Below are 11841 nucleotides of genomic sequence, written 5' to 3' on the forward strand. Positions count from 1 at the left end.
TCACTGCCCACCTTCCTTCCCAAGACTGTGTCTCTGTCCCAGCCTCTTTAGGGCGTCCTTGACATCCTTGTTGCGCAGACTGTAGATGAGGGGGTTGAGCATGGGGATGACAAGGGTGTAGAAGACAGACACCACTTTTCCCTGCTCCATGGATGCTACTGCTCCCGGCTGTGCGTACATGACAAACACAGTCCCATAAAACAAGGACACAGCTGTCATGTGGGAGCCACAGGTGGAGAAAACCTTGTGTCGCCCTGACCCTGAGCGCATCCTGAGGATGGTCACGGTGATGTAGCCGTAGGAGATGAGGACCACAAGAGTGGTGGACACGATGATGAGACCACAGATGCCGAACATGACAAGCTCGTTGAGAGCTGTGTTGGCACAGGCCAACCGGAGCAACGGGGGCACATCACAGTAGAAGTGGTCAATACGGTTGGAGCTGCAGAAGGGCAGCTGGAACGTGAGGCTGGTCTGCACAATGGAGTTCAGGCAGCCTCCACAGTAGGAACCCAGAACCAGACGGGCACAGGTCATAGGGCACATGGTCACAGGGTACCTCAGGGGACTGCAGATGGCCATGAAACGGTCATAGGCCATCACAGCTAAGAGGAAGCCTTCAGTAGTAACCAGAAGGGAGAAAAAGAAGAACTGAGTGGCACATCCCTCAAAGCTGATGACCTTCGAGGAGGAAAGGAAGATGGTCATGGCTTTGGGGGCAATGACAGAGGAGTAGCAGAGGTCAACAAAGGACAGGTTCTTGAGGAAGAAGTACATGGGGGAGTGCAGGCGGGCATCCAGGGTGATGACCACGATCATGGTGAGGTTGCCCAAGACAGTCACCACGTACAGGACCAGGAAGACAGCAAAGAGCAGGACCTGGATCTCTGCACCTCCCCCAAATCCCACCAGCACGAACCCCTGCAAGGACACTGCCGAGAGACTCCCATTTCTGTGGACTGCTGTGGCCATGAGTGGGGACAGATGCAGAGAGGCAGATGGAGACAGCAAGCGGGAACCAATCTCACCAGTGCAGACAGATGTTCTACAGGACACAGAAACCCATTCTCCACTGTCCAAAGGTTGCTGCCTCTGTGATCTGCCAGATGGTCTTGAGTGGCCTAAAAGGGGGATGTTTTCTCTGATTTACTCAGTTCTCAGGGATTTGCTGAGCCCTCCCCCTGCAGGAGGCTGGACAGTGCTCTCAAGACACAGAAAGACTTCCAGAGTTTGGTGACCGAGTTCTGAGAGCCTTTCAAGGTCCCCATGCCTGCCTCCTAGCCCCCTTGTCCTACCTCTTCACAGAGATGCCCAGAGCATCCCTATCAATACAGCTGCCTGCTAAGTCCATGCACACCACTCAGGCCTCAGTGATGAAAGTGTCTACAAGGACTCCCTGCCCTCCCTGATCTGGGTGATCTTGTCTCTTCCAGGATGGACTAAGAGTAGGGAACAGTCCTCTCCAGGGTGAGGTTGTGTCTCTGTATACCCTGCAGAATGCCCAGCGGCTCTAGCTAGCTCCAAGTCTTGTCCACAACAGTAACCAATGTATAGATCCTTGCTTGCTGGAGGATGTGAGGGTCTCCAGATAATGAACAGATGTTGGACATTGTGGTGAAGGGGCAGCAGAGACCCATGTCCTGAGAAACAGCTGGACGGACTCCAGATATATTTGGGACAGGCTCGTCATCTCCCACCAAATCTCACTGCCAGCTATGCTCCCTGCTCCACCTCATCTTTGAGGGTTTATAATGCCTTGTCCAATGCCACTTAAAACCAGGGAGAGCTGGGCTCTGGCCTTCTGATCAGTCCCAGTCACCTTCTCGTTCATAGTCATCACAGCCCCAACAGATCAGGGATGTCCTCCAAGTGGCTGCCTATGGCCAAGCTATAGACCGATAAATCAATGCAGGGACGGGTCAAACTGAGCATCTTGGATAGCGAGAAAAGGGTGTCTGTTGTCCCTTACATTGGAGGCTTGGGGAGCTTCTCTGTTCTGAGTGAGCTCGTCTGCTGTGTTCTTTACTCTCCTCCACAGTTCACCCTCACACAGGAGGGAGGCGGAAGCTGGAGGACACATCTGAACCCCTCTTGCCCTACACAGGTGCTGTTCCTCACTGTGAGCTCAAAGGTGTGCATGGAACAGCTCTGGATCACACTCTGGACACACCAACCAGGGGTCATGGTCCTGACACAAAGGTCTCCATGGTGATATGTGTGATGTGTAAGTGAAAGCTTGTTTCCAGCGGGAACAAGGACAGGCTGGATCTGCCTAGGTTGCCGAGGGAAGATATTATCTAAGTATGTTTGTGCAAGGAGAGGGGAACACGGGCTGAGAACTCAGTCCTGCAGTGGGAGGGCTGGCAGACATTGGGCATGAAGGGACAGCCTGTGCTTGCTGACCTGGTCCCTCCTGAGCCAGCATCATCACAGTGTCCTGTGTGCTAGTTGGATGAAGACCTTAGTCCATCTGCTTACACAGTTGGTGCTGGAGTTTAACAAGGAACCCAAACTCCACACTCTAACCTGTGCTAATGTCAGAGCTGAACAGTATAAGATGTCAGTTTATTGAGGCAGGCCCTGAGTGCACACTGTGTGCTCCACCTTCTCCCCCTCCCATGCACATAAATGGTCACCTATTTCTGACAGGTGACACAACGAACTTACCTTTCTTAGTTATGAGTCAGGTGTACCCCAGGTCACATGGCTAACACCCATGCACCTAGTGCCCCAGGCTGACGAGCCTGGCCTATGATGGATAAGAAGAGGTAGACATCAGTTGGTTGTGGATCTTCTTCATGTCGGCTGTGAATTCCTTGGCCATGGGGTGAGGCGGGCCATATGAGCAGAGCGGGGCACCTGGGCCCTTGTAAGAGAGAAGGAAGGGCTCCTCCCTTTGGCTGCTCTCCGGTCACCTCTAGCAGGGTGTGGAGGGGCCTGCCCTTGGGGTCACTCTGCTGGATAGGATACTCGGCACCTAGTAGTGTTGTGGCTGTCGGCCTCCAGTGACCAATTAAAAAGGTTCTGGCTTCTGGCAGCTGGGACTCTAATGCCCTGGGCTCCAGAGGCGGAAACTGACTGTGACCAATCTCTGCTTTGACATCCATTCTCTATGGCAGTGGTTCTCAACCTTCCTACTGCTGCAACTCTTATATACAGTTCCTCATGTTGGGGTGACCCCCAACCATAAAATTGGTTTCTACTTTATAACTGTAATTTTGTTGTTGTTATGAATTGTATTGTAAATATCTGATATGTGACCCCCAAACGGGTCATGACCCACAGGTTGAGAACCAATGCTCTATGGGTTGGTGAGAAGCCTACCATCCTCTGGAGAGCTTGAAGGAACCCACCAGAATAATGCAGAGACAACCCAGGACCACCTTATCTTGTGTCCCTCATTAGAGCAGCTACCCCAGTGGAGCAATGTGGCCTCCTGGCCACCACCAATCCCCTTGTTTCTCCCCCAACTCACTAGCTTAATGTAGGAAGAATGACAAAGGGAGCCCTCCCTGGGGAAGATGGCCAGCTCACTGCAGTCTAGTTGGCGCTAGATCTACACGCTCTGCCAACCCTGAGAATCTAGAACCCTCGGTGTTACCAGGAGCCTGGATAGATGACTCTCATGCCTTTTCTGTTCCTTTCTTAGTGTTTCAGGTCTGAAAAGCTAACATAATTTCGGCTTGGAGGAATTCTAGTCAGTAAACAAAGATCCAATCCAAAGAGATGGAAAAGACAAGGCTCTTCACAGGGGCCAAAGGAACCCCTTCCCTCCTGCAGCAGTTGGCTGTGTTCCCACACTGCATCTGTTTGTCCCTGGATTGAGTTATGTCTTCATGTCACAGATCACAACACTCTTTAGTTTTGCTCTTAAGATCTTCTCGGAGTGTGAGGCAACAGCCATGTTTCTACTGGTGGATTATGAGGTCATGAACTCTCCACATGAACTCTGAGAGATGCTCTGAATGCTCTTCCCCATCATGTCTAGAGCGCATCATCAGGGCACATCTGTGCCTCTGGGAACATTTCCAACAGTGAGCAGCAATGTCGCTTCAGACTGAAACTCCAGTTGCCCTGTGTCTTCTGTTTGACTTCTGCAGATGTCGAGATTTGTTGGCCACCGCACCCAAGGGAGCACAATCCCTACGGTCTCACTGCACAGTGTACATGATGCTTCCTTTCAACGACAGCGACTTTGCTACTATGGTGGACAGATCCTTCACACGTTTGTCATCCATCTCTGCTCCTTTCTACTGCATGCTCCAGACAATAGAGATGCAATTCTTCCAGGGTGTTGTCACTGTAGCAGACAAAGCCCTGAGCCCGCAGGTCATATCCCCAAGCCTAGTATCTGTACAAAGGCCAGTACCCCACAGTGTTGCCAGTGACCCAGGGCACAGATGTCCCTATTCACTTTAGATCCTTCCGAACTGCACTCCAGGCTGGGATAGGTTCCATGACAGGAAAGGCACTACTTAGAAGTCATTCTTCCTCTTTCTCTTTTCTCTTACACTAGTGTTTCGTTTTCCCACTCAACTGATGAGCCTTCACCTGATGGGTTTTGTGAACCTGTGATATTACAGACCTTCACACCTTACATTTATCTGGTTCACTGCTGGTGTCTCTCTGTGGCTCCTATAGGACCATCTCCACATGCCCTCTGGGAGCCCTTGGAGACGGACTGTCTCCCATGATTGCACACTCTTGACTAACTGCATATCTAAGCAAGCACAACCACAGAAGCCCTCTTGGACAATGTGGTAGCTTCTGTATGCTGGGTGGCTGAATAGTGTACCAGGCCTTGGGACGGGGGCACCAACCAGCTCCCAAATTGTGACACAGAATTCCTATTAGTTTTGAATTCTTGGTCTAACTTGGCTCTTTTCTGGCCAGCTCTTTTACCTTAAATTAACCTGTTTATCTTTATCTACCTTTTGCCTCAGGCCTTCTTACTTTTCTTTTCTTCTGTTTGTCTTACTTTCATTGCTTCACATGTCTGCTGGCTGGCAGATTGCCTGGCTTCTGGGTCCAGGTGTCTCCCTCATTCTCTCCTCCTCCTTCTTCTCTCATTTTTCCTGAGCCTAGATTTCTCCTCCTGTTTATTCTCTCTGCCTGCCAGTTCTGCCTATCCTTTCTCCTGCATAGCTATTGCTCCTTCAGCTCTTTGCTAGGTGCCTTTGGAAGGGAAGGTGAAACAAATGCAACACATTTTTCAAAATTAAACAAATGAGCATAAACCAAAGTAACGGTTAAAAAATAATCTGCAGCATAAACAAATGTAACACATTTTTCCCAGTTAAAATAATATTCTACAACATAACAGGGTAAAACAAATTCAGGGGGAAAAAAGTGTTCCATGTGAGCAGAATGGTCTAGGAAAAGCCTTTCGAATGAGAGTTTATACCCTTATGCCTTTGAATTTGGTTTGGGCAGGGGGTTGTCCGTTCCTAATTTGCTCCAAAGCTTCTTATTTCCCTGATGTAAAACGGTTGATTCCTTTTCAATGACACGGATCCTTTCAGAAACTGTACCTGTTTTTCCTTCCTTCCTCTCCCTCCCTCAGTCCCTTCCTTCCTTTCTGAAACAGGCTTTCATTGGGTAGCTCTGGCCTTCTTGGAACTCCATATCTGTATCACACTGACCTCAAACTCACAGAGATCCACCTGACTCTACCTCCTCCTGCATGCTGGAATAAAAGGTGTGCACCACAAGCCTGTCTCTTAGTCCCAAATTTACATAGAATTTTTCAATGAAACTGAGTTTTTCAAAACATTCTTCTCCTGAGATTCACTGTAAGTCCAATTAAAAGGATCCAGTGAGAACCACACCACAACCTGAATGCTGAGATTTTTTAAAATGATTTACTGGAGAAAGGCCCACCTTCCTGCTTGCCTGCTCACCTGGCTGACCTCTGCCAAAGCCAGCAGGCAAGGAAAACCCACTCACCCACCAGACTTCTTCCAGAGCCATTACAAGCAGACCTGACCTCTGGTGTGACCAGAACTTTTACCCTGATTCCACCATGAGGAGAGACCATCTGAGCCTTGGATCCACTGGCACCTCGAGTGACAGCCCCAACTGCACCATTTGGAGGAAAACATGGATGGATAACAAGATAAGAATATCCTCAACACCACAAAGAGTAACATGGCACCACCAAAAACTAGTGGCTCTTGAACACCCCAACACAGATGAAACATAAGAAAATGACCTAAGAAATAACTTCAGGAAAATGTATGAGGACAATAAAGGAAATGTAAAATTCCCTCAAAAAAGTGGAAGAAAAGACAAACAAAAAAATCAGAAGAAATCAACAAATCCCTTAAAGAAAACCAAGAAAAAGCAACCAGACACATGAAAGAAATGACTCAAGTCTTGAAAACCAAAACAAGGCAATAAAGAAAACACAAACTGAAAGAGCTCTGGATATGGAAAATATAAATAAACAACCAGGAACCACAAATGCAAGCATTAACAGCAGAATACAAGAGATGAAAAAAAGAATCTCAGGCATGGAAGATACAATAGAGGAAATATATTCATCAGTCAAAGAAAATATTCAATCTACCAAAAGCTTAACATGAAATATCCAGAAAATATGGGACACCATGAAAAGATCAAATCTAAGAATAATAGAGATAGAAAAAAAAGTCCAACTCAAAGAAACTATATTCAACAAAATCATAGAAGAAAACTTTCCCCAACCTAAAGAAGGATATACCTAAGAAGGTACAAGACACTTACAGAACACCAAATAGACTGGACCAAAAAAAATGTCTCCTCAACAGAAAATAATCAAAACACTAAACATGCAGAATACAGAAATAATATTAAGAGTTGCGAAAGAAAAAGGCCAAGTAACATATAAAGGCAGACCTATCAGAATTACACCTGACTTCTCAATAGAAACAATGAAGGCCAGAAGGTCCTGGTCAGTTATCATGCAGACATTAAGAGATTCCAGCCCTGTCTAATATACCCAGCAAAACTTTCAATTACCATAGATAGAGAAAACTCCATAACAGAACCAGATTTAAACAATACCTAGCCACAAATCCAGCTCTGCACAAAGTATTCGAAGGAAAACTCCAACCCAAGGAAGTCAGTTACACCCACAAAAATACAGACAATAGATAATATCATAGCAGCAAATCCCAAAGAAGGGAAAAACACATGCAATAACAGCAGCAACAACAAAAACTAAAATGACAGAAACTAGTAATCACTGGTCATTGATATCCCTTAATATAAATGGGCTCAACTCAACTATAAAAAGACACAGGCTAACAAACTGTATACAAAAACAGAATCCATTCTTCTGCTGCATACAAAAAAACACACTTCAACCTCGAAGACAGACATCACCCCAGAATAAAGGGTTGGGAAAAGGTATTCCAATCAAATGGTCCTAAGAAACAAGTTGGTGTAGATATTGTAATATCCAATAAAACAGACCTCAAACTAAAATAAATCAAAAGAGACAAAGAAGGATATTTCATATTTGTGTCAGGAAAAATTCATCAAGAGGAAATCTCAATTCTAAACAATTATGTCCCAAACACAAGGGCACCCTTATTTGTAAAAGAAACATTATTAAAACATTACTTAAACCACTCATTAAGCCCCATGCACTAATAGTGGGAGACCTCAACACCCCACTCTCACTACTGGACAAGTCTGCCAGACAGAAACTTAACAGATAAATAAGGGAACTAACAGATGTTATTACTCAAATGGACTTAACAGACATCTATAGAACATTCCATCCAAACATAAAAAAATACTTTCTTCTTAGCACACCATAGAACCATATACTAGGGAACAAAGCAAACCTCATCAGATACCAAATAAAATTAGAATAACTCCATGTATCTTATTGGATCACCATGGCTTAAAGTTAGAATTCAATGCTAACACTAATTTCAGAAAGCCCACAAACACATAGAAATTGAACAATGCTCACCTGAATTACCAATGGGTCAAGGAAGAAATAAAGAATTTCTAAAATGCAATGAAAATGATTGCACAACATACCCAAATTTATGGGACACAATGAAAGCAGTATTAAGAGGAAAGTTCGTAGCACTAAATGCCTACATAACAAAGCTGGAAAAATCCCACACTAGAGAGTTAACAGAACATTTGAAAACTCTAAAACAAAAAGAAACAAACTCACCCAGGAGGGCTAGATGACAGGAAATAATCAAATTGAGAGCTGAAATTAACAAAATAGAACCAACAAAAATAATACAAAGAATCAATGAGACAGAGAGTTGGTTCTTCAAGAAAATCAACAAAATAGACAAACCATTATTCAAACTAACCAAAAGGCAGAGAGAGAATCTCCAATCTACCAAAATCAGAAATGAAAGGGCAGACATAATAACAGACACAGAGGAAATCCAGAGAATTATTAGGTCATACTTCAAAAACCTGTACCACACAAAATGGGGAAACATAAAGTAAATGTAAAATTTTATTGATAAATATGCTAAAAATTAAATCAAGACCAGATAACCAAATTAAAGGAACCTATAACAGCTAAGGAAATACAAACAGTCATCAAAATTGTCCCAATCAAAAAATAAAAACCCAGGTCCAGATAGTTTCAGCTCAGAATTCTACAAAATTTTCCATGAAGAACTATTACCAATACTCTTCAGACTGTTCCACACAATAGAAAGAGAAGGGACATTGCCAAACTCTTCTTATGAGGCTACAATTACCCTGATACCCAAACTACACAAAGACATTACTAAGATAAAATTACAGACCAATGTCACTCATGAACATTGATACAAAAATATTCGATAAAATACTGGCAAACCAAATCCAAGAATTCAACAGAAAAATCATCCACCATGATTAAAGTAGGCTTTATCCCAGAGATGCAGGGATGGTTCAACATATAAAAATCTATCAATGCAATCCACACTATTAACAAACTGAAAGGAAAAACCCACATGATCATCTCATTAGATGCTGAAAAAGCCTTTGATAAAATTCAATACCCCTTCATGAAAAAAAAATCTTTGAGAAAACAGGGATACAAGAAACATACCTAAACATAATAAAGGCAATATACAGCAAGACAACAGCCAACATCAAACTAAATGGAGAGAAACTCAAAGCAATCCCACTGAAATCAGGAACAAGACAAAGTTTTCCACTCTTCCCATAGCTATTCAATATAGTACTTGAAGTTCTAGCTAGAGCAATAAGACAACAAAAGGAGATCAAGGGGATACAAATCAGAAAAGAAGTCAAACTCTATTTGCTAACAATATGCTAGTATATATAAGCAACCTCAAAAATTCTACCAGGGAACTCCTACAACTCATTAATACTTTCAGTATTATATCAGGATACAAGATTAACTCAAAAAATTAGTAGCCGCCTTTATACATATTAAAAGAACAGACTGAGAAAGAAATCAGAGAAACATCACCCTTCACAATAGCCAAAACTATTCTGAGAAACCACCATACTAATTTCCAAAGTGGTTGTACAAGTTTGCATTCCCACCAGCAATGAATGAGTGTTCCCCTTACTCCACATCCCCTCCAGTATAAACTTTCATTGGTGTTTTTGATCTTAGCTATTCTGACAGGTGTAAGATGGTATCTCAGAGTTCTTTTGATTTGCATTTCCCTGGTGGCTAAGAAAATTAAACATTTCCTTAAGTGTCTTTTGGCCATTTGCGATTCTTCTGTTGAGAATTCTCTGTTTAGTGTTTAGTTCTGTACCCCATTTTTAACTGGGTTATTTGGAACTTTGTGTCTAATTTCATGAGTTCTTTATATATTTTGGAGATTAAGCCTTTGTCTGATGTGGGGTTGGTGAAAATCTTTTCCCATTCAGTATGCTGCCTTTTTATCTTAATGACAGTGTCCTTTGCTTTACAGAAGCTTCTCAGTTTCAGGAGGTCCCATTTATTTATTGTTGCTCTCAGTGTCTGTGCTACTGGGGTTATATAACCTGTGCCTAGGCATTGAAGGCTACTTTCCCCTTTCTTTTCTATCATGTTCGGTGTGGTTGGATTTATATTGAGGTCTTTAATCTATTTGGACTTGAATTTTGTACATGACGATAGATAAGATCTATTTTCATTATTCTAAATGTTGACATCCAGTTATGCCAACACCATTTGTTGAAGATGATTTTTTTCCACTGTATAATTTTAGCTTCTTTGTCAAAAATCAGATGTTCATGGGTGTGCAGATTAATATCTGGGTCTTTGATTTGATTCCATTGGTCAACCTGCTTGGTTTTTTTTATGTCAATATCAAGCTGTTTTCATTACTGTAGCTCTTTAATAGAACTGATGTCAGGGATGGTGATGCTTCTGGAAATTCCTTTATGTACAGAATTGTTTTGGTTATCCTGGGTTTTTGTTTTTCCATATGAAGTTGAATATTGTCTGTGAAGAATTGTGTTGGGATTTTGATGGGGTTTGCATTGAATCTATAGATTGCTTTAGGTAGGATTACCATTTTTATTATGTTGATCATACCTACCCAAGAACATGGGAGATCTTTCCATTTTCTGGTATCTTCTTTAATTTCTTTGTTTAAAGACTTAAAGTTCTTGTTGAATAGGTCTTTCACTTCTTTGGTTAGTGTTACTCCTAGGTATTTTATGTTGTTTGTGAGTATTGTGAAAGGTGATGTTTCTCTGATTTTTTTTCTTAGCTTCTTTATCATTTGTATATAGGAGGGCTACTGATTCTTTTGAGTTGATCTTTTATCCTGTCTGGGGCTAGCAAGAAACTTGGCTCTAGAGAAATTCCAAGGAATCCACACGGATGACTCCAGCTAAGACCCTAAGCAATAGAGGAGAGAGTGCCCAAACTGGTCTTGTCCTATAGTCAATTTGATGAATATCTTAAATATCACCATAGAACCTTCATTCAGCAATTGGTGGAAACAGAGGAAGAGACCCGCATCAGAGCACTGGACTGAGCTCCCAAAGTCTAGTTGAAAAGTGAGATGAGTGAGAATATGAGCAAAAAGGTCAATGCCATGATGGGTACACCCACTGAAACAATCTACCTAAACGAATGGGAACTCACCAACACCAGCTGGACTGGGAAGGAATAAGCATAGGATAAAATTAGTCCCTCTGAATGTGGTTGACAGTTACATGGCTGGGGCAGACTGAGGAGTCATTGGCAGTGGCACCAGGATTTATCCCTACTGCTTGCACTGGATTTTTGAGAACCTACTCTCTTTGGATGGATACCTTGCTCAGCCTAGATATAGTAGGGAGGGCCTTGGACCTTCGTCAAAGCAATGTGCCTTACTCTCTCTGAGGAGTGGTTGGGGTTTGGGGTGGGGGTAATTGAAAGGAATGGGAGGATAAGAGAGAATCAGAACTTAGATTGATATGCATAATGAAAAAGATTGTTTTCTTTAAAAAAAAACAGCCAAAATAATACAAAATATCTTGGAGTAACTCTAACCAAACAAGTAGAAGACCTTTATGACAAGAACTTTAAAACTTTGAAGAAAAAAACTGAAGAAGACACCAAAAAATGGAAAGATTTCCCATGATCTTTGATAGGTAGAATTAACATAGTAAAATGGCAATTTTACCAAAAGCATTCTACAGATTCAATGAAATACCCATCAAAATCTTAGCAAAATTCTTTACAGGCCTTGAAAGAACAAGCCAGGCGGTGGTGGCGCTTGCCTTTAATCCCAGCACTTGGGAGGCAGAGGCAGAGGGATCTCTGTGAGTTCGAGACCAGCCTGGTCTACAAGAGCTAGTTCCAGGAAAGGCTCCAAAACCACAGAGAAACCCTGTCTTGAAAAACCAAAAAAAGAAAGAAAGAAAGAAAGA

General features: G+C 43.0%; 1 protein-coding gene across 1 annotated transcript; it reads right to left on the minus strand.

Moving 5' to 3' along the window:
- On the minus strand, positions 1–972 carry LOC126514289 (olfactory receptor 12-like). The gene has a single exon (XM_050163097.1). The coding sequence runs from the start codon at positions 970–972 to the stop codon at positions 1–3; it is 972 nt and encodes a 323-aa protein (XP_050019054.1).
- Between the last annotated feature and the right edge of the window lie 10869 nt (positions 973–11841).

This window comes from Alexandromys fortis, unplaced genomic scaffold (assembly GCF_014885135.2).
Source record: "Alexandromys fortis isolate MF-2015 unplaced genomic scaffold, M_Fortis_MF-2015_v1.1 scaffold_139, whole genome shotgun sequence".
Lineage (NCBI taxonomy): Eukaryota > Metazoa > Chordata > Mammalia > Rodentia > Cricetidae > Alexandromys > Alexandromys fortis.

Coding starts and splice junctions, on each gene's coding strand:
- LOC126514289 (XM_050163097.1), bottom strand. CDS start 972: ATGGCCACAGCAGTCCACAGAAATGGGAGTCTCTCGGCAGTGTCCTTG.